Raw genomic sequence first — 25,859 nt, forward strand, 5'->3', positions numbered from 1 at the left:
ACAAAACAACAAGAAAGCCCACTGTGTGTGGGAAAACATATTTGCCAATGTCATATCTGATAAGGGCCTAATCTCCAAAATTTATAGGGAACTCATACAACTTAACAAAAGGAAGATAAACAATCCAATCAAAAAATGGGCAAAGGATCTAAATAAACACCTTTCAAAAGAGGACATTCAGAAAGCCAAGAGACATATGAAAACATGCTCAAAGTCACTAAGCATCCGGGAGATGCAAATCAAAACAACAATGAGGTACCATCTCACACCTGTCAGAATGGCTATCATCAACAAATCAACAAACGACAAGTGCTGGAGAGGATGTGGAGAAAAAGGAACACTCGTGCACTGCTGGTGGGAATGCAGACTGGTGCAGCCACTATGGAAGACAGTATGGAGTTTCCTCAAAAAACTAAAAATGGAACTCCCATTTGACCCTGTGATCCCACTTCTAGGAATATATCCCAAGAAACCAGAAACACCAATCAGAAAGGATATATGCATCCATATGTTCATAGCAGCACAATGCACCATAGCTAAGATCTGGAAACAGCCTAAGTACCCATCAGTAGATGAATGGATTAGAAAACTGTGGTACATCTTTTTTAAATCTTTATTGTTCAGATTATTACATTTGTTTCTCTTTTTCCCCCCCATAACTCCCCTCCACCCAGTTCCCACCCCACCTTCCTTCCTCACTCCCCACCCACTGTCCTCACCCATAGGTGCACGATTTTTGTCCGATCTCTTCCCGCATCCCTCTCACCCCTTTCTCCCCCAAGCGCAAGGCTTTTTATTGGCAAGAACTACAAAGCATAAACTGGCAGGGTAAAAGTTCAGTAGGAAAACAGGGTCACACCTGGCTGGAGTGTTTCCACAACCCATTCTTTGAGAAACAGGTGTAACGCTTGGCTGGAGCGTGTCTGGGTCCCCGAAGTACAGATTGACATCAAGATACATAGAGTACAAACAAGTTACAAAATTTTCTTTACGTCAGTTAAAGGTTACATATAGGTTACATAAAGGTTACATACCCTTTCACTATATGACGCTAAGCGTGCATGCCCATCACATTCCCTACTGGTCCTTTAGGATGAATCAGACTCTGGATTCATCGCTAGTATCTACTAGCTGCAAATATTGCGTGTGTAGAACCATAAGCTTGACCGCCTGGATGCGGACCTGGATAAAATTGAGTAAGCAGCGCAGCAGACAGGGCCCAAATATTAATCCCACTATAACTAGAAGTAAGGGTCTGGCCACCACTGTCAGGAGGGTTGTCAGCCATGGTGACCAGGAGAAGAGATTTTCATACCAGTTTCCTGCGGCCTTTTGAGCCTGCTCCCTATCAGCTAGTCGTTTCCTTAGCTGGCTTAGACTTTCTCTAATCACTCCTGGGTGATTAGTGTAGAAACAGCAAGCCTCCCCTAGGGCGAGGCAGAGCCCTCCTTGCTTCAGAAATAGCAGATCTAGGCCCCTCCTATTTTGTAGTACCACCTCAGCTAGGGATCCTAGTGATTCCTCCAGCTGTCCTATGGACTTCTCTAAGGTGCTCAGATCGTGATCGATCTGGCGGCCCAGCTCTTGGTAGTTCTGGTCCCCCTTGATGAGGGCTGCTGTTCCCACAGCTGTGGATCCTGCTAAACCCAGTCCTACTAGGAGGGAAACAAGTATTGGGGTCCTCTTGACCCACCTTGGCTCTATCAGGAGATGCTCCCGCCCCCCCTTCTCCAGAGTAATAATATACCTGGGGTAAAATATGGGTCAGTACACATAGAGATGGGCTCCCCCCCACTTGCATAGTCAAAGAGAGAACACACGGGGTGATTCCTGTGGTACATGCCCACCAAGTCCTATTTGGGGCTACCAGGTACCAGAGGACCCCCACTCCCGGCTCTCATCTTAATCTTAGGGTCTGGTTACAATTGTCCTGATAAGGGGAGTCTTTTAGTGTGTAGTTAGCCGAAGCTACACACAGCCCCGTGCCAGAGATGTCCCCTAGAGTGAGCCCCCTCCTTCTGCTGTTCAGTCTCTCGGCGAGCCTCTTTCACAGTCCTTTGGGCTATTGTGGCAGCTTGCTGGAGTGCCTGCAAAGACTTAAGCAAATTACAGGTAGAGAGACGGGTGACCTCCTCCTCCCCCAATCTGGGCACCAATGGCGGCGGTCGCCCAAACATTATCTCAAAAGGAGTTAGCCCTTGGATGTACGGGGTGCACCTACCTCTGAGGAGAGCAAAAGGAAGGAGACTTACCCAGTTTTCGCCAATCTCTAATTTTAACTTAGTTAATGTTTCCTTAAGGTCCGATTCATCCTCTCTACCTGTCCAGAACTCTGTGGTCTATAAACACAATGCAATTTCCAAGTAACCCTCGGGGCTTTAACTATGGATTGTGTAACTTTGGCGATAAATGCTGGGCCATTGTCGGACCCCATGTATAGTGGCAGGCCAAACCGGGGGACAATTTCAGTGAGGAGTTTCCTAACTACTACCTGTGCTGTCTCTGCCTTGGTTGCGTATGCCTCAGGCCAGCCAGAGAAGGTATCAATGAAAACCAGCAGGTACTTATATCCTCCTCGTCCTCCTGGTATCTCAGTGAAGTCCACTTCCCAGTGTTCTCCAGGGTTCTGACCTCGGAATTGCTGCCCCGGCACGGCCACAACAGGGGGCCCTTGGTTCACCCAGGCACACACTTGGCACCTTCTAGCCAAGTCTTGGGATATTTTCTGGAGCCATGGGATGTAAAATTCTCTTCCCAGTAGTTCTGATAGCTTCGTTCCCCCCAGGTGGGTGCTCTGGTGGGTCTGGGAAGCGATGGTCTGCCCCAGGGCTTTTGGCACTATAGGCCTCCCATCTGGCAGAATTAGCTATCTAGCCTCTCCTTCCCGGGCCCTTAGTTTCTCAGCTAGCCTCTGCTCCTCTGGCAGATGAGTAGGCTTCTCTAGGAGCCTTCGTGCTGGCAGGGCTACTAGAACTTCTAGGAGCCCTACTGGTCTTTTAGCCACTTCCTTGGCCCCTATATGGCTGCCAGGTGGTTAAGTATCTCAGGAGCTTTTTTCCTTTCCTCCTGAGGTCAGGAGACTTCTTTAAGGTGGCTTCCATATCCTCCTGTAAGGGCAGTGTGAGAAGATATACCCCTGCATTCCCTGGATAGGTCTGGCAGGGCGAGTGCCAGGGCGCTCACCAGGGCTTCTTTCTAATCCTGGAAGATTGTAGATCTCCCCTGGCTCCTCCTCATGTCACTTCTGCTGCCCCCGCATACCGGGTATCTTCCTCTACGAAGCTGCTCCCATCCATGTAGAGGGTTTCATCCGGATTCTGCAGGGGCTGGTCCACAAGGTCCTCGTGGAGGGAAGTGAGGGTAGTCAGTGTCTTCTCGCAGTCATGCAAAGAAGCCTCTGCCTCCTCGTCAGGGAGGAGTGTGGCAGGGTTCAAGGCAGCTGTTTTCAGGAAGCTGAAATGTTCACTCTTTTTTTTTTTCCTTTCCCCACTAGAGGGCCTGAGTGAGTGCTATGAGTTCTACAAGGAAGTCCACCTTTTGGCCCCTCACTGTCAGAGTTATCCTGGGCTCACGGGGCCAGCTGAGCCCTGACAACCCTAATCCACCTCCTCCACTAGCACGGGAGTCGGTTCCCCGGCATGTTCAGGGCACTCTCTTTTTCGAATGTCCTTCCTTTCTGCAAAATGCATACTGATTTTTCCCAAGCCGGGGTCAGACTCCTTTTCTCCCGCAAGGCTTTCCTTTGTCCTTATTGTCTCTCTGGCCCCTTGGGCCTTTTTCCTCGTTTATGGCCAGGAGGACCTTTGCCATCCAGGTGTATAAACCTGCCGTTGGGTCCTCCCGATTGTTAAAAACCTTCTGGGCCACCTCAACCAACTCAGAGATTGATTTCCCCTCAAAGCCCTCTAGGAGAAACCAATATGGCGGCATAGGTAAACACCGGAGTTTGCTGCCTCAAACAACCACTTCAAAAATACAACTAAAAGACGGAACGAACATCATCCGGAACCACAGGAAGGCTGGCTGAGTGGAAATTCTACAACTAGAAGGAAAGAGAAAAGCATACCGAGACTCAGAGGAGGCGCAGTGCGGAAGTAAAATACTAAGGTACAGAGGCGCACACGGAGCGGGCTGGTGGCTGAGGGTGCGGTTGTCGTTTTCAATCGGGAGGGAGTCTTAGGCTCTGAGCTCCAGTTCCGAGTGAGTCTCTGGGGACCCAGACTCATAAGGGAGAAGCAGGACTGTCTGGCATTGGTTGGAACTCGAGAGCAGCTTTCTCTTGGAGGGGCTTGCAGTGATTACCGGGACACTGAGAAGCAAAGCCTCTGAGGGCAGGACTGAGAGCAGCCATAACTGCTAGTCCCGCCCTGTTGATCCCGTGGGACCCGCCCCGCCCAAGCCCTGCAGGGAGGCTTTTGCTGGATAGCCTCAGGCAAAGGCTAGATTAGCACCTCCCTAGAGATCCAGGAGCCAGGAAGCCCAGAGGTCAGAGTGGGACCATCCAGTTTGCAGCTCCATGGAAACATAAAGGACACACTCAGGGGGCAGACTCAGTGAGCACCAAAGCCCCATGGAAGCAAGTCTTGCCCCAGAGGTGTGTCTCCAGCACAGAAGTTCTCCCACTGCAGACACAGCTGATTCTCACAGCCAATTGGCCTGGAGGCCAATTCCTCCCAGTGATACCTACAACAATCAAGGCTTAACTACAACAAAGACCACAAGGGGGTGCACCAAGAGTGTCCTCCTCAGGTAATTGGGGAGGCTGAACCACTGGGCCCTAGAGGACACTTAGCACAGAAAACCACTGTATCAACACAGGGAAGCATAAAAAATGCGGAGACAAAGAAAAAGGACACAAATGACAGAAATGGAGGAAAGCAAACTACTGGATATAGAGTTCAAAACCACACTTTTAAGGTCTTTCTTTCTTTTTTTTTTTTTTTTTTTTACAGAGAGGAAGGGAGAGAGATAGAGAGTTAGAAACATCGATGAGAGAGAAACATCGATCAGCTGCCTCCTGCACATCCCCCACTGGGGAAGTGCCTGCAACCCAGGTACATGCCCTTGACCGGACTCAAACCTGGGACCCTTCAGTCCGCAGGCCGACGCTCTATCCGCTGAGCCAAACCGGCTTTGGCTTAAGGTCTTTCAATAATTTTCTATAAACTGCCAATAAACTTAATGAGATCTACAAGAAATCTAATGAGACCCTCGATGTTGTGATAAAGAACCAACTAGAAATTAAGCATACACTGACTGAAATAAAGAATATTATACAGACTCCCAACAGCAGACTAGAGGATTGCAAGAATCAAGTCAACGATTTGAAATACGAAGAAGCAAAAAACACCCAACCAGAAAAGTAAAATGAAAAAAGAATCCAAAAATACGAAGATAGTGTAAGGAGCCTCTGGGACAGCTTCAAGCGCACCAACATCCGAATTATAGGGGTGGCAGAAGAAGAGAGAGAGCAAGATATTGAAAACCTAATTGAAGAAATAATGACAGAAAACTTCCCCCACCTGGTGAAAGAAATAGACTTACAAGTCCAGGAAGTGCAGAGAACCCCAAACAAAAGGAATCCAAAGAGGACCACACCAAGACACATCATAATTAAAATGCCAAGAGCAAAAGACAAAGAGAGAATTTTAAAAGCAGCAAGAGAAAGAAACTCAGTTACCTACAAGGGAGCACCCATACGACTGTCAGCTGATTTCTCAACAGAAACTTTGTAGGACAGAAGAGAGTGGCAAGAAATATTCAAAGTGATGAATGCCAAGAACCTACAACCAAGATTACTTTATCCAGCAAAGCTATCATTCAGAATTGAAGGCCAGACAAAGAGCTTCACAGATAAGAAAAAGCTAAAGGAGTTCATCACCACCAAACCAGTATGATATGAAATGCTGAAAGGTATTCTTTAAGAAGAGGAGGAAGAAGAAAAAGGTAAAGATACAAATTTTGAACAACAAATACACATCTATCAACAAGTGAATCTGAAAATCAAGTGAATAATCTGATGAACAGAATGAACTGGTGATTATAATAGAATCAGGGGCATAGAAAGGGAGTGGACTGACTATTCTTGGGGTGGGGGAGGGGTGTGGGGGATGCGGGAAGAGACTGGACAAAAATCGTGTACCTATGATGAGGACAGTGGGTGGGGCGTGAGGGAGGAGGGTGGGGTGGGAACTGGGTGGAGGGGAGTTATGGGGGGGAAAAAGAGGAACAAATGTAATAATCTGAACAATAAAGATTTAATAAATAATAAAAAAAATAAACTGCTGATGGAAAGGTTAAACCTAAAACAAGAACAAGAAGGGCACGTGCTAAAGAAGCGACACAAGGGGGAAGAACAAGATTTTGTCCCACTTACTGGGTCACCAGAAGAATGAACCTTGATCTTCCCTCGCACAGAAGACTCCTAAAGTACAACTGAAAGGTGGCGTTTAAGTCCGGAATATAGAGGCTTAGGGACCGATGAACCAGCCACGGCTGCACGACCTGCACTCCGGGCTCCTGCAGGGCCCGCGCTGCGCCCCGGCCCAGGGCCTGGCCTTGCCCCGCATCACGCGGAGCCCGGGGCTGCGCTCCCCCGCGACCTTCCCTGGGAGCTTCCCGGGGGGAGGGACGCGCTGGCCCGGCGCCAGGGTCCCTCAGCGGGGCCGCCCTGCGCGTGCAAAGAAGGCGGGGCCGCAGCCACGGGGCTCCCTGGCAGACCTCTTCGGCTCCTTTCCCAGTCGCGGGGCAGAGCCCGGTGCCAGCGCTGGAAACGCGAGGTGAGTGCCCCCGCAGAACACGGAGGGTCCGGAGAATCGGCGTCTGCGGCGGGAACCTAGTCAGCCTTGCGGGGCCAGAGACCTGCAGCTGCGCCCAGCGTTTCCGGCTGTGCTCCCTGCTGTGTTGTTGTGGCGCCGCCGGGTTGCGCCGCCGGGTTGCTCTTGTTTGTTGCTGCCGTGGGCGAGGTTAGCACCCCGAGGTGCTAAGAACCAGAATCCCGACGGGAGACGAGAACCACCTGCTCAGATCGGCCCGCCGAGTCTGCCTGTGGCTTCTTTTACTGACCAGGCATCTGCTTGTCATCTCACCCTAGGTGAGATTTGTGGTCCTAAAAGGTTAATAGCAGGAAAGTACCATTTCCTTAAGCCTCCCATCGAGAAATGGACAGCACCGGGACCTTTCTTAGCCGGTCAACCCCTGTTTTCACTGAAAGGCTAACACCCCTTTTCCCACTCCTCTGTAAGGGGACCTCGCCCGACATTGCAGCTATTAGTACTCATGAAATCTGGCTGTTTCTCTCCAAGTCCAGAGTGAAACACCTCAATTCAGCAGACACCTGTGTGTGTTCTCTGGGCCAAGCAGGCCTGGGGATAGGAGATACAAATAGAAATCAAATACAGCTCCTGCCTTTCAGTAGTTCCAAATCCAAAGGGTCCTAGTGTATCTAACAAGTCGTTAGGGAGTGTGATTCATGCTATACTAATGATCTGAGCAAAGTGACTTATTCACACAATGTATTTTCCAGCCTTTTAAGATCTTTAGAATTATACCCTTTAAGGTTTATGCCCTTTGTTGTTGCTGTTTTATTCTTTAGGGTTTGCATAGAAGGCCTTATAGAATAAGTGGGAAAAGGTCCGTAATGTAGGTCAGAGTCCGGGAGCCTACACTAGAAGTTGCTGTGCTGGTTATGGAAGTTGGGTGCTCAAATCCATTCCTCCCCCTTCCGATGTGCCTTCTTGTCCAGGAGAAAGTGGAGAGCTGAGAACAGTCCCCGCACTGCCTTCCAGCTAGAGTTCTGGATGCAAAATTAAGGACAGGCAAATAGATGACTTGCCTGAGATTTCGAAGGCAGGGGTGAGGCAGAGGCCCTCTCCCTGCTATTTGGGACTGTTTTCTATTGTCAAGGAAGGTCCTGCAGATGTCAGGGTCCAGTCTCCAGAATTGCGGGTGTTGGCAAGGACTTACAGCCTGTGAGGGCCAGACTCAGCACTGTTGTATTGACTCACCTGCTCTGTAGCGATCAAGAGGCAGTTGAGGAAGGTGGTGAACAACATAGTCTGTGCTCCCTCTCCAGGCAGCTTCCAGATCCCAGCTTCTTTTTTTTTTTTTTATTTTATTTTTTTTTTTAAATTGCTTAAAGTATTACAAAGGGTATTACATATGTGTCCATTTTATCACCCCGCCCTAGACAGTCCCCCAGCCTCCCCTATGCCCCAGTGTCTTATGTCCATTGGTTATGCTTATATGCATGCATACAAGTCCTTTAGTTGATCTCTTAACCCCCTACCTCCTGCCCCCCAACCCTCCCCGGCCTTCCTGCTGCAGTTTGACAATCTGTTTGAGGCAGCTCTGCCTCTGTATCTATTATTGTTCAAAAGTTTATAATGGTCTCTATTATCCATGAATGAGTGAGATCATGTGGTATGTTTCCTTCATTGACTGGCTTATTTCACTTAGCATAATGGTCTCCAGTTCCATCCATGACGTTGCAAATGGTAAGAGTTCCTTCCTTTTTAGAGAAGCATAGTATTCCATCGTGTAGATGTACCACAGTTTTCTAATCCATTCATCTACTGATGGGCACTTAGGCTGTTTCCAGATCTTAGCTATGGTGAATTGTGCTGCTATGAACATAGGGGTGCATATATCCTTTCTGATTGGTGTTTCTGGTTTCTTGGGATATATTCCTAGAAGTGGGATCACAGGGTCAAATGGGAGTTCCATTTTCAGTTTTTTAAGGAAATGCCATACTGTCTTCCATAGTGGCTGCACCAGTCTGCATTCCCACCAGCAGTGCACGAGTGTTCCTTTTTCTCCACATCCTCTCCAGCACTTGTCGTTTGTTGATTTGTTGATGATAGCCATTCTGACAGGTGTGAGATGGTACCTCATTGTTGTTTTGATTTGCATCTCTCGGATGATTAGTGACTTTGATCATGTTTTCATATGTCTCTTGGCTTTCTGAATGTCCTCTTTTGAAAGGTGTCTATTTAGGTCCTTTGCCCATTTTTTGATTGGATTGTTTATCTTCCTTTTGTTAAGTTGTATGAGTTCCCTATAAATTTTGGAGATTAGGCCCTTATCAGATATGACATTGGCAAATATGTTTTCCCACACAGTGGGTTTTCTCGTTGTCTTGTTGATGGTTTCTTTTGCTGTGCAGAAGCTTTTTATTTTGATGTAGTCCCATTTGTTCATTTTCTCTTTAGTTTCAAGTGCCCTAGGAGCTGTATCAGTGAAGAAATTGCTTCGGCATATGTCTGAGATTTTGTTGCCTTTGGATTCTTCTAGAATTTTTATGGTTTCCTGTCGTACATTTAAGTCCTTTATCCATTTTGAGTTTATTTTTGTGTATGGTGTAAGTTGGTGGTCTAGTTTCATTTTCTTGCATATATCTGTCCAATTTTCCCAACACCATTTATTGAAGAGACTATCTTGGCTCCATTGAATGTTCTTGCCTCCTTTGTCAAATATTAATTGAGCATACTGGTTCGGGCCGATTTCTGGGCTCTCTATTCTATTCCATTGATCTATATGCCTATTCTTGTGCCAGTACCAGGCAGTTTTGAGAACAGTGGCTTTGTAATACAACTTGATATCTGGTATTGAGATCCCACCTACTTTGTTCTTTTTCAGGATTGCTGCAGCTATTCGGGGTCTTTTTTTATTCCAGATGAATTTTTGGAGAGTTCGTTCTAGATCTATGAAGTATGCCGTTGGTATTTTAATGGGAAGTGCGTTGAATTTATAGATTGCTTTGGGTAGTATGGACATTTTAATGATGTTGATTCTACCAATCCACGAACACGGTATGTTCTTCCATCTGTTTATGTCTTCCTCTATATCTTTTTTCAACGTCCTGTAGTTTTCTGAGTAGAGGTCTTTTACCTCTTTAGTTAAGTTTATTCCTAGGTAGCTTAATTTTTTTGGTGCGATGGTAAACGGGATTGTTTTTATAATCTCTCTTTCTGAAAGTTCACTATTGGTGTATAGAAATGCCTCAGATTTCTTGGGGTTAATTTTGTATCCTGCTACATTGCCAAATTCATGTATTAAGTCTAGTAGCTTTTTGATGGAGTCTCTAGGGTTTTGTATGTATAATATCATGTCATCTGCAAATAAGGACAGTTTTACTTCCTCTTTTCCAATTTGGATGCCTTTTATTTCTTCTTCTTGCCGAATTGCAATGGCTAACACTTCCAGTACTATGTTGAACAGGAGTGGTGAGAGGGGGCATCCCTGTCTTGTTCCTGTTCTTAGGGGAAATGGTATTAGTTTTTGTCCATTGAGTATGATGTTGGCTGTGGGCCTGTCATATATGGCTTTTATTATGTTGAGGTATGATCCATCTACTCCCACCTTGCTGAGAGTTTTTATCAAAAATGGGTGTTGAATTTTGTCAAATGCTTTTTCTGCATCAATTGATATGACCATGTGGTTTTTTTCTTTCAATTTGTTTATGTGATGTATCACGTTTATTGATTTGCGGATATTGTACCATCCTTGCATCCCTGGGATAAATCCTACTTGGTCATGGTGTATGATCTTTCTGATGTACTGCTGGATCCGATTTGCTAAGATTTTGTTGAGGATTTTGGCATCTATGTTCATGAGGGATATTGGCCTGTAATTCTCTTTCATTGTGTTGTCTTTACCTGGTTTTGGTATTAGGGTGATGCTGGCTTCATAGAATGAGCTTGGAAGTGTTCCTTCCTCTTGAATTTTCTTTAGTAGTCTGAGGAGGATAGGTTTTAGTTCTTCCTTGAATGTTTGGTAAAACTCCCCTGTGAAGCCGTCTGGTCCTGGGCTTTTGTTTGATGGAAGCTTTTTGATGACTGCTTCAATTTCTTCCATAGTTATTGGCCTGTTGAGATTTTTAGATTCTTCCTGATTGAGTTTTGGAATGTTGTATTTTTCTAGGAATTTGTCCATTTCCTCCAGGTTGTCTAGTTTGTTGGAGTAGAGCTGACCATAGTATTTTTTAACAATCATTTGTATTTCTGTGGGGTCTGTTGTTATTTCGCCTCTATCGTTTCTGATTTTGTTTATTTGGGTCCTCTCTCTTTGCTTCTTGGTGAGTCTGGCTAGAGGTTTGTCAATCTTGTTTATCCTTTCAAAGAACCAGCTCTTGGTTTCATTGATTTTCTGTATTGTTTTTTTGGTCTCTATGTCATTTATTTCTGCTTTAATCTTTATTATCTCCTTCCTTCTGCTCACTCTGGGGTTTTCTTGTTGCTCTCTTTCTAATTCTTTGAGTTGTAGAGTTAGCTGATTTACTACCATTTTTTCTTGTTTTTTGAGATAGGCCTGTAGAGCTATAAACTTCCCTCTCAGGACTGCTTTCATTGTGTCCCATAGGTTTTGGATTGTTGTGTTTTCATTGTCATTAGTTTCCAGGATGTTTTGAATTTCTTCTTTGATTTCATTGGTAATCCAATCAATATTTAATAGCATGCTATTCAGCTTCCAGGTGTTTGAGTATTTTGGGTTGTTTTTATTGTAGTTTATTTCTAATATTATGCCATCGTGGTCTGAGAAGATGCTTTTTATGACTTCAATCTTCTTGAATTTGGGGATACTTTGCTTGTGACCCAATATATGGTCTATTTTTGAATATGTGTCATGAGCACTTGAGTAGAATGTATATTCCGTGGCACTGGGGTGAAGTGCTCTGAAGATGTCTATTAAGTCCATCTGATCTAGTGAGTCATTTAGTATTGCTGTATCTTTGCTGATTGTTTGTCTAGAGGACTTATCCAGTGCTGTCAGTGGTGTATTAAAGTCCCCTACTATGATTGTATTGTTGTTGATCTCTCCTTTGATATCTTCCAGGAGTTTTTTTATGAATTTGGATGCTCCTGCATTGGGTGCATATATGTTTACCAGGGTTATATCTTCTTGTTGAATTGATCCCTTTAGTATTATGAAGTGGCCTTCCTTATCTCTTGTTATGGCCTTCACTTTGAGGTCTATTTTGTCCGATATAAGTATTGCTACCCCAGCTTTCTTTTCCTTTCCATTTGCCTGAAAGATATTTTTCCATCTTTTCACTTTCAGTCTGTGTGAGTCCCTTCTAATGAGGTGGGTTTCTTGTAGACAGCAGATGTATGGGTCATGTTTTTTTATCCATTCAGCCACTCGATGTCTTTTGGTTGGAGCATTTAGTCCGTTTACGTTTAAAGTTATTATTGAAAGGTACTTATTTGTAGCCATTTCTTTTTTTGTGTGTGTGGCTGCTTTCTTTCTGAGCTTTTTATTATTTTTATACCAGTCCCTTTAGCATTCCTTGCATTGCTGGCTTGGTGGTGATAAACTCCCTTAGCCTTTTTTTGTCTGTGAAGCTTCTTATTTCCCCTTCAAGTTTGAATGATAGCCTTTCTGGATAGAGTATTCTTGGATTCAGTCCTTTGCTTTGCATCACTTTGTAAATTTCTGTCCATTCTTTTCTGGCCTGATGTGTTTCTGTTGAGAAATCATTTGACAATCTAATGGGAGATCCCTTGTATGTAACTTTCCGTCTCTCTCTTGCAGCCTGTAAGATTCTCTCTTTGTCCTGAACATTTGCCATGGTAATTATGATGTGTCTTGGTGTGGGTCTTTTCGGGTTCACCTTGTTTGGGACTCTCTGGGCTTGTGTGACTTTTTTCTTCCCCACCTCAGGGAAGTTTTCTGATATTATTTCTTCTAATAGGTTTTCTAATCCTTGTTCATCCTTCTGTTGTTCTGGTACCCCTATTATTCGTATGTTGTTTCGTTTCATGTTGTCCCAAAGCTCCCTTAGGCTCTCCTCCTGTCTTTTAATTTTTCTCTCCAATTGCAGTACATTTTGGGTGTGTTTTGCTTCCTTGTCTTCTAATTCACTAATTCGGTCCTCCGCTTCTCCTAGTCTACTGTTGATACTTTCAATGGAGTTTTTCATTGCAGCTATATCACTCTTCATTTCTTCTTGGGTCTTACTTAAGTTGTTGATTTTTTCATCTGTTTCTTCTAGCTTCTTCCATATGTTATCGATTTTTTCATCTGTTTCTTCTTGCTTCTTGCAGAGGATGTCGATTTTTTCCTCCATCCGGTTTATGCACTCTAGGACCCTTATTCTGAATTCTTTGTCTGTCATGTTGCATGCCTCTGTATTACTTAGCTGCTTTTCTGGAGAGTCCTCCTTCTCTTTCCTTTGGGGGTTTCTTTGTCTACCCATGTTTGATCTCACTGACATATCTAGACGTTGAGTCATTCAGTGGTTGCTCCCTTGGTGGCAGTGACTCCTTGGTCTGTGGTTGCTCTTCGGGTGGTTGCGGTAGCAGCTGCTCTTCAGTTGGCAGCAGCTCCTCTGGTGTGTGCTGTTCACAGCTGAGGTGGCTCTTCTGGCTGGTGGGGCGAGGCTTCACATACAGCTGCTGTTCCTCAGCAGAGGGTGTGGTGCTCTGGAGGTTGCTGTAGCTTCGATCTGCTGCGTTGATTTAAAGGCACAAAATACAACACAACAAGGCACCACGTACCCGGCAGTATACACAAATATATTCACGATATTAATAACCCCAAATAAAGGTGACCACCCGAATTAAGAGGATTAGGGGATAAGGAGGATGGAAGGGAAAAAGATAAAAGAGAAAAAAGAAAAGAAAAGTAGGGACCAAAAAAAGGAGTGCAAAAATGAAATTGGGAAAAAGGAGGGGGGAAAAAAAGCGAGAAAAGAAAAGACAAGAAAAAAAAAAGGAGAAAAAAGAAAAATAAAGAAAATAAAAGAGCGAAAAGAGAGAATGAAGTGGAAGAGGGGAAGAGACTTTTAATATGAGGAGAATACTCCTATAGAACCGCCATTAATCCCAACAGATTCCAGCAACAGCTCCCTGGAGATGAATGCAAACTAGAAACAACCAATAATATGACGATGAAAATAGAATGGAGAACACTAATCCCAAAATAAAATAAAGAGAAAATAAAATGGCACTTTAAAAAATGGTAAAATGGTAGCAGTAATAATACTGGTTAAAAATAAGAAGGTAGTAGTTAAAAGGGTAAAATGAGGTGATGGAAAAAGAAGAAAAAAAAAAAAGAAGAAGAAAAAAATTGGTTTCTTAGTTAAAAGGTGAAAAAAGAAAAAAAAAGAATTGCAGTAGTGAAGGTCCTTCGGTTCTTCTATTCTTCAGTGTGGCTCGCCTTAGACCTGCCAGTTATTCAGGAGAGTGTTGGGTTTCCCTGCGATACACTGTTCCTCTGTGTTGTAAACCACAGTCCTTATTTTAAAGCAAGCCGCATTTGTATCCCAGACTGCCTTATTTTGTGTTTAGCAAAGAGTCAGTTTGTGGGTCAGCCTCTGGGTGGCAGTGTTCTGGGGTTGGCCTCTGAGGCTATAGGGCCTCTCTGTCCAGTGGAAGTTCACTGCCCAGAGCTGGCTGCGTAATAGTTAGTTACCAGCGCTGTGCTGTTGCTGGGATTGAAAATCCCTCTATAGGCCAGACCCTGTTAACTCCCAGGGATTGATCAGATTATTTTAATCCTTGATCTCCTACAGGGTGGAATCTGGGTGTGGCTGTGCTCCTTGCCTGGGGGCTGGAGGGAGGAGTCTCACCCTCCGGAGAGAATGTCTGCCCCAGACCTGGGTTCGGGAGTGTCTCAGCACTCAATTCGCTGCCACCTCTCCCGGCCCCCCTCTCTCTTCAGTCTCTCCCCAGATTCCACTCCTCCGCACACTCTCCCTCTCTTCAGCACAGGTGAGTGTCTGTATCCGAAATGTCCCATGAACAGGATTCAGTGAAAACAATCAAACAAACGCCGGCCGCGGAAACGGGGAAGGCTTGGTTTCTGTAAGCTTCTTCTCTTACCGGGACTGCATGGTCTGGTCAGCTTTTCAGGCTGCCCCCTTTAGGCTCAGTCCTCCGTGATCACAGAACCCAGCTCTCAATTCCCCCGGCGGCGCCAGGAATCCCGAGGATCTCCTTTCCCCTGTCAGGGGCTGTGCCTGTCCCAAGGGACGCGGCTGTCTGCCACGCGGTCTCACTCCGACTCTCTGGGCTCAGAGGTCTGGCAAACTTTCCTGCCCAAAACCCTGGTTTTTTTACCTTTCCAGGGGAGTTCTTCTCTTCCCGGCTGCAAACCGTCTCACCAGCTGAGCAATTTCGCCAATTCGGGGTGGATGCTATTAGTTTCAGCTGCTCTCTCCATTTGCTCCGGGACAGGACCTGGGACGCGTCTGCCTATATCGCCGCCATCTTCCCCTCCCCAGCTTCTTGGGGTCACGGCTACAGGTGGTATTCTTGAACTCCACAGTCCCTGTTGGCTTTCCTAATTGTGCAAAAATAGTACACTGTTCAGTTGTTCAGTTACTAATATTCTAGAAGTCATTCCTGGAGGCCCAGCCTAGATCCTGTACTTCTAGCCCTTTTGACAGTTCACTTGATTCCCTGCATGAAATTTCTTTCTGCTTAAAATACCTGGAGTGGTTTCGGTTTTCTGTTCTCCCTGCCTCTGATTAATGCGTTTGCTATATAGCCTCTAGGGGTCACCTACACCTAAGCTCTTCAGTTTCCTTAGATGAGAAATGAAACCCTGAGGTTAGATCCAGAGGCTGGCAGTGATTTCAATGTCTTCAGTGGGTCTGTGCCTTCTCCAATGGCCTCAGACCCCAGGTTTGAGATTGGCCCTGAAGGCATTTGAGTGTGTTACCTATCGACTGGACTATCTCTGAAGTCTCTTGCTCTACAAGTATAATGTAAAACATTTGTCTGTTTAAAGCATTTATAGAGATTGTTGAATATCTGGTTCATGGCCAGTTATTTACCAGTGATAATCAGTAGGCCACTGACTCTTTGGTCAGCACACCCACCCCAGTGATAAAACAGAGTTTTCCTCTGTGAGAAAGGGCTTACATCTGTTTAAGAGAAAGACTAGGAGCATCGCGTAGGGGGAAATGGGGCTACCAATGTATGCATTTGTGTGACGAGAGGGTGTCTCAGTATTGTGTAGTCATGTGTAGTACCTGTTAAGGAAAGCACACTTGTGATAAGTTCTAGAGGTTTCTAACAGCCTTATAAAGTAATTAAGTATACCTTGTCCATATACTAAAAGCTCTTTGCCTTTTTCAAAACCCATTTTTTAAAATTTATTTTTCTGTGGTTTATATGAAGGCCTGGAAGGTCTGAATCTACCAGTGTCCCTTATCTGTGCTCTTCAGTACAGTATATGCATTCTCAGGGAAATCCTATAAAAAAAAGACAAAGCATTGGGAGCACTGCATTGGGGACTCTCACATGTGCCTCATACTGCTTTAAGATTTTGTGACATAGGCATTATCACCATTTCACAGGAGAAGAAATATCCAGACTGGTTCACTTGCCCAAAATGGCCCAAGTAGGAGGCAGTTCACAGGATTTACACTCAGGCTTTTCATCTCCATATTCCTCTGACCACTCCACATTTTGAACATGATGCTCTAATTAATATAGCCATACATAGAGTTCCCTATATGCACTCTCCTTCCCACCTCTCATCCTTTAATCATGTAGTTCCTCAGCCTGTAATGGTCCTGATTTTATTTATAAGACTAAGTCATCATTCAAGGCTTTATTCAAGTATCACTTGACCCCAGCCAAGCAAGGCAATACTTCCTCTTCCCTGCTTAACTCTATGCCTACACTTCTCACATTATGATTATACTAGAGGCCTGATGCACAAAATTCGTGCAAGGGGCTCGGCCCTAGCAGCCCCAGCTGCCTCTCAGCCCTGCCCACTGGTTGTTCCAGAAGGTTGTTCTGTAGTCCAGTCTAATTAGCATATTAGCTATTTATTATATAAGATTACCTAAAGGTAATGCCAACTGCTGTAACAGGTGAAATCCAGAATCTCAGTAACAATGCAATGGAAGCTTCTCTCTCTCTCAGGTAAAGCCTATTTTTCACTCATGTAATGGTATTTAGCTGGTGGCCTTCGATTCAGTGATACTGGAACCCAACTCTTTGTATATTAGGGCTCTGCCATCCCCTAAGACTTTGGTTTCCTTGCAATGGTCAGGAAAAGAGAGAGTAGGTATGTGGAGGATTGCATGATATGTTTCTTACAGGTGAGGAATGGAAGTAGCAGGCATTATTTTTTTTTTATTGTTTTATTGCTTAAAGTATTACAAAGGGTATTACATATGTGTCCTTTTTTCCGCCCGCCCTTGACAATCCCCTGGCCTCCCCTACCCCGCAGTGTCTTATGTCCAGTGGTTATGCTTATATGCATGCATACAAGTCCTTCGGTTGATCTCTTACCCCCCTCCCTCCTGCCCCCCAACCCTCCCTGGCATTTAGCAGACATTATTTATTCCCACATCCCATCGGCTACACCTCAGTCACATGTCACACTGACCTGCAGGGAGGCTGGGAAATGCCAACTATCTAAATGCCCAGGCAGCAGGGAGAAACTAGTTTGGTGAAGACATTAGTTTCTATCACTCTTAAAGAAGAGAGACAGCATCTCAGTCACCTTTGTAGTTTTTGGTGCCTTACACACCATAGACACCCAGGAAAAGTCTGATGAACTTCACAGATTGTAAAGGGGTGAGGTTGCTAAAATTGTGTGCCTAAGTGATGTGCCTAAAATTGAAAGTTACCACACTTCATTATGGTTGCTTAAAAAATGAGCTATTACTTGATGACTAGATTACAGCCTGTTCACTTTTGAATTCCAGCAAAAGGGATAGAACTTGGCAAGAGCTTAATAGATGTTTGTTAAATGAATGAGGAAATGAATGAATGAGTCCTCAGAAAATAAAAAGGACAGAGTTAGTTTACATGGACTTGGGAAATACTAACTAGGGTGACTTTTAAATGAGATCTTGAGTAACTAGTAGAATTTTGCCAAGTAGAGAAAGCAAAAAAAAAAAAAAAGTTATAGGCAGCAATGATAATGGTGTTCTGTTGTTGCCTTGCTTGTTACTTGAGTAGAAATTTAGAAAACAATCAAATGCTGGTAAGTTCAGCTATTTTTTTTTATTCAGTGTTCAAACATTACAAATTCACTTCAAGTTGTAAGAGTTGGGGAGAGGAATTATATAACCTTACAATCTATATAATCTCTGTTGACTGAAAGAATGATCCTAAAACCCTTGGCACTAAAATGTTATTTTCTGAAAATTTTTGAGAATTATCAATACAAAGGCAGTGTTGTGATCATTTTCTGAAAATTTTTGAGAATTATCAATACAAAGGCAGTGTTGTGATCATTCATCTTCTTTGTTGTGATCATTCATTTTTTTTTTTTTTTTTTGCACCATGTCAAAAAGCTAGGGAGCCTGCGTAAGCCAAAGGTTCCTTGCTCACTGTTACTCCTTATCATAGCTTCGCAGAGTTGGCTCTGCATCAGAGTCATCTGTTACACGGGTTAGGCTGCTTTTGGCGGCAAGTAACAGGATATTTGGCCAAAATTGCCTTAAAAATATATAAGTTTACTTTTCTCATACAACAAGATGTTTGAAAGTAAGTAGATACAGGGTTTGTTCAGTAGCCCAATGATAGCAGGATCTAAGTTGCTTTCTATGAGCTAATTTTGACTTTTTTTATGGGTAAATGATGGCTGTTTGAGTTCCAAGAAACACAGTCCCCATCTCTGCGTGCCCCCCCCCCCCCACCTTCCTCCCCACACAAACACAAGGGCCTTTGAAGACAAAAAGAGAATTTTCTCCTTGCCTCTTTTTATTAGGAAGGAAAATCTTACCCAGTGGCCTCAATAGCCTTGTGCACAAATTTCACTGGCAAGAAATGAATCATGCTTAGCCCTAAACCAACAGCTGGCAAAAAGGAATGGTGTTCCAAAGGTTGATATTGACCAATCATGACTTATCCCTGGGAGGGGGGAAGGGACCCACTGGCATACCGGAGCAGCGGCACTTGAAAGTAAATCTTGTCAGCCACACTTGGGTCATATAGTCTCACTTTTCAATTTTTCTATCCCGGACACCCACATGTCAGATCAATTCTTTTCCCCACCATGGTTTATTTATTTATTTTGTTCTGTGGTCATTTTGTTCTCTAGAAGGATTGCCTTGTATATCACAAGAATTGTCAACAGTCTGGAGCTTAGCAAAAAAGCTCTTTTCCAGTGGTTCTAGTAAATACCTTACATGTCACCCACATCGGTGAGGCATGGGCCACATGCTCATGGCTGAAACAATCAATGTGATTGGGAGGGAGTTCCCCCATTGGCCAGGCCTGCCCTGTCTCTGGAACATTGGTGAAGCATGGAGTTTGGGGAGGTGAGGATGACAGTCTCTCATGAACCACGTGGATGGGGAACAGAGGAGATGGGGATTCCACAAAAGAAAATGAGTGTTCTGTGACCCCAAAAAATGGATGGGGCAGGTGGGAAATGCTTGTCAGGCCAAAGCTTCAAATATCCCTTATGGAAAAGATATTTATCGCCACATTTTGTAGCCTTAGATTGCTATCTTTTTGGTCTCTCGCTGTCAGCTGTTACTCATGCTGCTGCCAGTTTGCCTCTATCACAATCTCTTCCTACATTTAACTTATAATATCTTCCAAAGGTTTAGAGATTAGAGGGGCAAAGTCATTAGAATTGTTTTCAAAATAAGAGCTAATGGGCCCAGAGGTGAGGCCTCAAGTGTCTCTTTATGAGTAAGGAGTATACACTTTTTACTTTTTTTTTTTTTTCTTATATTTTATTGATTTTTTACAGAGAGGAAGGGAGAGAGATAGAGAGTTAGAAACATCGATGAGAGAGAAACATCGATCAGCTGCCTCCTGCACATCTCCCACTGGGGATATGCCCGCAACCCAGGTACATGCCCTTGACCGGAATCGAACCTGGGACCCTTCAGTCCGCAGGCCGACGCTCTATCCACTGAGCCAAACCGGTTTTGGCCACTTTTTACTTTTTAATGGATTTCATGATATTTCTTATGACCCTTTAAAGGGCATTTTTTGCATATTTTCTGATATTTATTTATTTATTTGCAAAACTGCCTTAATAGAGCATATACCATTGTAATTTCAAGAACCAAGGACTATGAACAGTAAATGCCATGGACATGGTTGCTTTAAGTAAAGGTTACAATTTTGTAATTTTTCTAAGTTTAAGTGGTTTTCTGAAGTGAGACGGGTGGTATGTGTTCTTTTGAAAATGGAACCATAACAAAATAAAAAGAGCTGACCAATTAGTTATAAGTTGCTTTCCTGGACTTATTAGAATACTGGTACTTTATTTTACCTTTCTCCCTGCAATATCTCTCTGATCTCAAATAAGTACTTTGGCTTCTATGGTGGAGAGTATAGGGCAGCCGTGGGTAAACTATGGCCCGCGGGCTGGATCCAGCCCGTTTGAAATGAATAAAACAAACAAACAAAAAAGGCCGTACCCTTTTATGTAATGATGTTTACTTTGAATTTATATTAGTTCACACAAACACTCCATCCATGCTTTTGTTCCGGCCCTCCGGTCCAGTTTAAGAACCCATTGTGGCCCTCGAGTCAAAAAGTTTGCCCACCCCTGGTATAGGGAGACAGAAAAAAATAATTTTTAGAACACGAAACTGTGTTAACACCCACAGATAGCATATACTGTGCAACATTCCACGTTTTGATTATGTTAAAAAGAACCACAATATTAATAAAATAAAAATTTTAAAGCTTCATTTTAGCCAGTAGTTTATATCTACTGTAAATAATCATTTGTACTTGTTGGCTATTTTAAAATATTCTTCATAAGTGGTGGAATTGGCTGACTTGGGGAATTTCATAAAGGAGGCTATTCTAGTGACACTGCTCCAGAGTGTCCATGTAATTCTTCTAATGAGAGAGGTGAAGAAATGACAGTGGTGAGTGTTATTATATCCATCTAATCAAGAAGTCAGCCTTGGGCCAAAACCAGTTTGGCTCGGTGCATAGAGTGTCGGCCTGCGGACTGAAAGGTCCCAAGTTTGATTCCGGTCAAGGGCATATACCTTGGTTGTGGGCACATCTCCAGTAGGAGGTGTGCAGGAGGCAGGTGGTCGATGTTTCTCTCTCATCGATGTTTCTAACTCTCTATCCCTCTCCCTTCCTCTTTGTAAAAAATCAATAAAAATATATTAAAAAAAAAAAAAAAGAAGAAGTCAGCCTTGAAAGAAAGAGGTAAAAAGCATGATAAAGAAAATCAATGGGATTGAGAAGTAAATTCTTCAAGACTGGTGATACCTTGTCATGCTTAATAGGAAAAGCAAAAAGATTCTTAGAGAATTATGATTATTAGAAAGAAGGCATATGAGTGGCTAACAACCAACACTATTGAACACTTACCATAGGTATGGTTGGAACAACTCTAGCCTCCATTGTATAGAAGAGGAATTAGTTACAATTTGGTGGATGATGGAACTGAACTTCAGGCCCAGGTTTGTCCAACTCCAAAGCCAGCAGACCTCTAATAGTGGTATAAACAATTTCCTCAAGGCTTGGCAGCCCAAGACCGATGTAGCAACTCAAGGATGTCACCAAGGAACCAGCTCCTCCTGTTATACTTATGTACTATCTGTGGTATAGGACCTTTTAATCTCATGGTTGAAAGATGGGTGCTGGCGCTCCAGCTTGTATACCTACAAGAAGAAAGGGAAATATTAGAGGGTAAAGAGTAAACATTATGATCCTTGAAAGCCTTGCCACATTGTTTGGGAATGAAATTCCCCCGAAAGACTCCCACTTATATCTCATTACGAAGAACTGTGACCCATGGTCACCTCTAGCTGCAAAGTGGCTAAGAATTAGAGTACTTGGCTCTCAGACTACACAGCATAGAAAGCCTAGGGAGAAGGGATTGAAGTGGGTGCTTATGGAGGTCTGCCTTACAGGTTTTTTAGTTATTTTGTGTAAGTTTATTTTTTCTGGGATACTGTGAACCTATGGAGAACAAAGAATATGTTTTCATATCTGAATTGCCCACACTAATGGGCAAGTGACTACCATAGCACTTATTACAATATCTAAGACATTGTGGCTACTCAAATCAATGTTGTTGGTGGTGGGGTTTTTTTTTAACTTTAATTTAGAAATAACAACCATGCAAGAATTAGTGACACTAGTTTCTCTGAAAATGATGGAATCCATAGATTTCTCTCTGTTGAGCCATTTCCTCATATCAACGTTGGAAAATTACCTGGAGGTTTTCTGCTTCATCGAAGCAGAGAAGACAATTGAAGGTAGTATTACTTGGAATATTTGAAGTATAAATCACAAAAACAAGGTGGAAAGAAATCATAGAAAAGTATGATGGTCAACAAGGGCTTTTTCAAGAGAGGTAAAAAGATAAGAATTAGAATAAGATATTGTAATCAAAGAAAAGATTAAAGATTGAAAACTAAGAATAGTCTAATTTAAAATATTTTAGATGTTCAGAGTTCTAAGGGAAAAAAGTAAGTACAAGTCATTAGTTTAAATTGCTCAAATTGCTGTTTAATTTATTTGTTTAAATCTCAGATTGCCAAAATAGGGGAAATAAATAAATAAATCTCAGATTGCCATTCTCTATCTATCCTATTTCTCCTTCAGAACAGATCCTGTTTGTTGCCCCTCTGTCATCTTATTCTTAGTTATAAATCATGGGGGATGAGGATAAAACAGTTAAACATGAAGATTTGGAACCATCCACAGGGGTGAATCACACAGCCTCTGCGTATCAACAAACACAGGTAAATCTGCAATCACATGACGTTCATCCCAACTATTTCCTTCAGGAAAGGACTATATGTTTCCAAATCTATGATAGAATTGTTTTCTTTTCATTATATCACTCAGTTAACAATTCTCCATGTTCTTTAATTTTTTATTATGTTTTTATTGATTTCAGGAGGAAGGGAGAGGGAGAGAAAGATAGAAACATCAAGGATGAGAGAGAATCATTGATTGGTTGCCTCCTGCACGCCCTCTACTAGGGATCCAGCCCACAACCCCGGCATGTGTCCTGACTGGGAATCAAACTGTGACCTCCTGATTTATAGGTTGAAGCTCAAACACTGAGCCACACCATCTGAGTAATTATTCCTGTTCTTAATCCCCAAACTCATACAGTCCAGGGTAGGTGTGACTACCAGTTTTCCTAGATAGTCATTAGCAGCTGGCCCAACATAAGGCTAGAAAAATAAAAAGCCTGTGAAATTCTTTATGTTCCCAGCCAAACCCTTACTATATCTAGTAGTTTTTTTGTTGCTTAAATTCAAGCAGATGAATAAGTGAGAATTGATTTTCACCAAAGATAGTTATTTTCTTCTGGATTACTTTTAAATATTTACCAACTATTGCCTTAAATCATATCTTTTTGTTTGTTTGTTTTTAATCCTCACCTGAGGATATGTTTTATTGACTTTTTAGAGAAAGAAGCAGGGAGAGAGAAAGAGAAAGAGAAACATCATGGGAGAGAGAAACATGATGGTTGCCTCCCATACGCACCTTGACCAGGGATGAACCCACAACCTAGGTATGTGCCCTGATCAGGAAGCGAACCTGCAACCTTTTGGTGTATGAGACAACTCTCCAGCCAACAGAGTCACTGAGCCAGGGCTTGAATCATATCTTAAATAGGCTCATTTTTAAACCCAGGATTGTAAAACATAATGAAATTTTATGTGACTCAAACATTTATAATGAGACAAATAATGACTCAATGGCAAATATACCCAATATAGTTCTTGTTCCAACTATTAGCTGATTAATAATAAAGCCATCCATTTCCCAGTACTAGCCTTGATTCTAGCAATGGGAGTTTGATTTGTGATGTGATGGCTCAGTAACTTAAAAAATGTATAACAAATATACAATTTTAAGAATTTTTTTCTAAAAATTTCTTTAAACACAGGAGGAACCTGTTATAAACCAAATAGGATTAGATGAAAGTGAATCAACTGAAGGAAGTAGTGGTATGACCAGCAGTGGAAAAAGACTACAAGAAACATCAACTGAATCAAATCGTTTGCAAAGACTAAGGCAAACATTTGCTTGCCCTCCACATGGCTTACTGGATAAAGTAATAACAAATGGTATGTAAATGGTAAGGATAAATTCAGAAACAGAGGGTAAAATACAAAGTTGTTATATAATGGAAGATTCTAAATAATATGGTTTAAAGGACAAAAAGAAGTTACTTCTCTCTCACAAAAAAACTACTAGGTGAAAAATTCACAATGGTAAGTTGCTCTGCTCCACACAGTCATTCAGGGGCCCAGGCTGAAGGGCTCCACCATGTTTCACACCAGGCTTCCAAGAGCGCTGTGGTCATCACCATTCCAGATGCGTGGAAGAGGCAAAGAGCAGGGATCAAGGACCTTTTCCTTTTCTGTATCTGAGTTATTTCACAGGATTATGTTAGGGCTCCAATAAGAAAAGTGATTGAGAAATTGCTTGTAAACAGAAAAGCACTACATAAGTGTTGGTTGTTATTACTGTGAGTTAATGCAACCAATGTTCGAGGGAACACAGTTCAGTTTATACTTCCAAATGAATCGTGCCATTTTATAAGTAAAGGTCTTGGTTTGCAATTCAACTTATTCCAATAAAGGTGTTATTACTTAAAATATTTGGGGGATTTTTCTTTGGGGAATTTATTTCAACATGGTTTTGAATATTGTTAGGGTTGAGATCTATTTGTCTTTTAGGCATGGATTTGGTTTTTGGAGGCAGCCAGACATTATTCTGATACCAATTTGATGAATAAGTGGATGTTCAAACTGAGTAATGCTGGGTTTTGTTCAAGAAAGGAAGTGCATGCGTTTGTGATTATGTGTGTGTTATGTACATTGGAGGATGTATAGTATAATAGGAAAAAGGGGGAGGAGTTTGAAAATTGCCTGTAAAGGCAAATTTAAAAACAATTTCACAAATTGTATTGAGGAATGACAGCATCATCAAAATAAATACATTGCCTCCCAAAGAAAATATGTTGAAAAATGTAACACATTTGATCTAGAAATTATGTTTATTGAAAAATCAGACTCACTTCTTTGCAGTTGTATTTCATTTGGGAACTCTGAACGACATTTTTATCATTCTCAACTGGGACAATGGATGCCAAGTATAATACATTAGGTATACTTTAGGGCCTAGACATGTTTTCAATGAAATTAGGTCTGTTTCTAAACTACCATGAGAAAAAGAAACCTCAAACTTCATTTAAAACACATAGAAAAAACCATGTTCCAAAATATAGCCATATAGTCAATATGGCTACAGATAATTTAATACCTTTTCTGTTCTTTGTATTTTTTTTTAACTTGCACCATTAAGTTATGGCACATTTCTAGTTAAAACATTTGCAGTAAAACAGATAAAGATGGGGTATAAATTAGTGATGTGATTTTGAGACTAATTTTTTAAAAATTCTATAGTCATTGTCCATCCAGGTGCCAGAGAAATGTGACTCAGTATATAAATACCTCTTTACTTGTTTCCTGTACTTCTATTTCTAAGGCTTACCAGACTGCTTTTTTCCTACAGTACTTCCTGTGCCCATTCAGAATAAGTAAGTATTCTTCTTAAGAAGTAAATGTTACATGTGAATATGCAAATTACCAACATCATAAATGAGAAGTAAATTATTAACTGAATTAAATGTGATTTATGGAAATCTTATAAATGTACATTTGCTATGTATTTAGAACTGCATTTTGAATATGGGGAATGAAAAGAAAATTCAAGGTTTAAAAAAGTGGTCTTAAAGTAGGAAAAAAATTTAAAATTATTGACACAGTGTTTATTTCCATCAATATATAATTTATATTACCAATGTATATTTATTGGCCAGTGTATTGCCAATATATACTTATTAACACAGTAATTATTTGTTCTCATCAATAAGTGAATAACCAGATCTCATTATGAGATAATAAAGTTCCATTAAAGTGGAAA

General features: G+C 42.4%; 1 protein-coding gene across 1 annotated transcript in view; it reads left to right on the forward strand.

Moving 5' to 3' along the window:
* The first annotated feature begins 23,835 nt into the window (after nt 1–23,835).
* SLC9B2 (solute carrier family 9 member B2) overlaps nt 23,836–25,859 on the forward strand; it is a 33,586-nt gene continuing 31,562 nt past the window's right edge. The window contains exon 1 of the mRNA XM_081085439.1: nt 23,836–23,995. Coding sequence (XP_080941565.1) covers nt 23,878–23,995 — 118 coding nt within the window. The 5' untranslated portion in view covers nt 23,836–23,877. The remainder of the gene's footprint in view (nt 23,996–25,859) is intronic.

Source organism: Myotis nattereri (genome assembly GCF_964212035.1).
Source record: "Myotis nattereri genome assembly, chromosome: 1".
Classification (NCBI taxonomy): domain Eukaryota; kingdom Metazoa; phylum Chordata; class Mammalia; order Chiroptera; family Vespertilionidae; genus Myotis; species Myotis nattereri.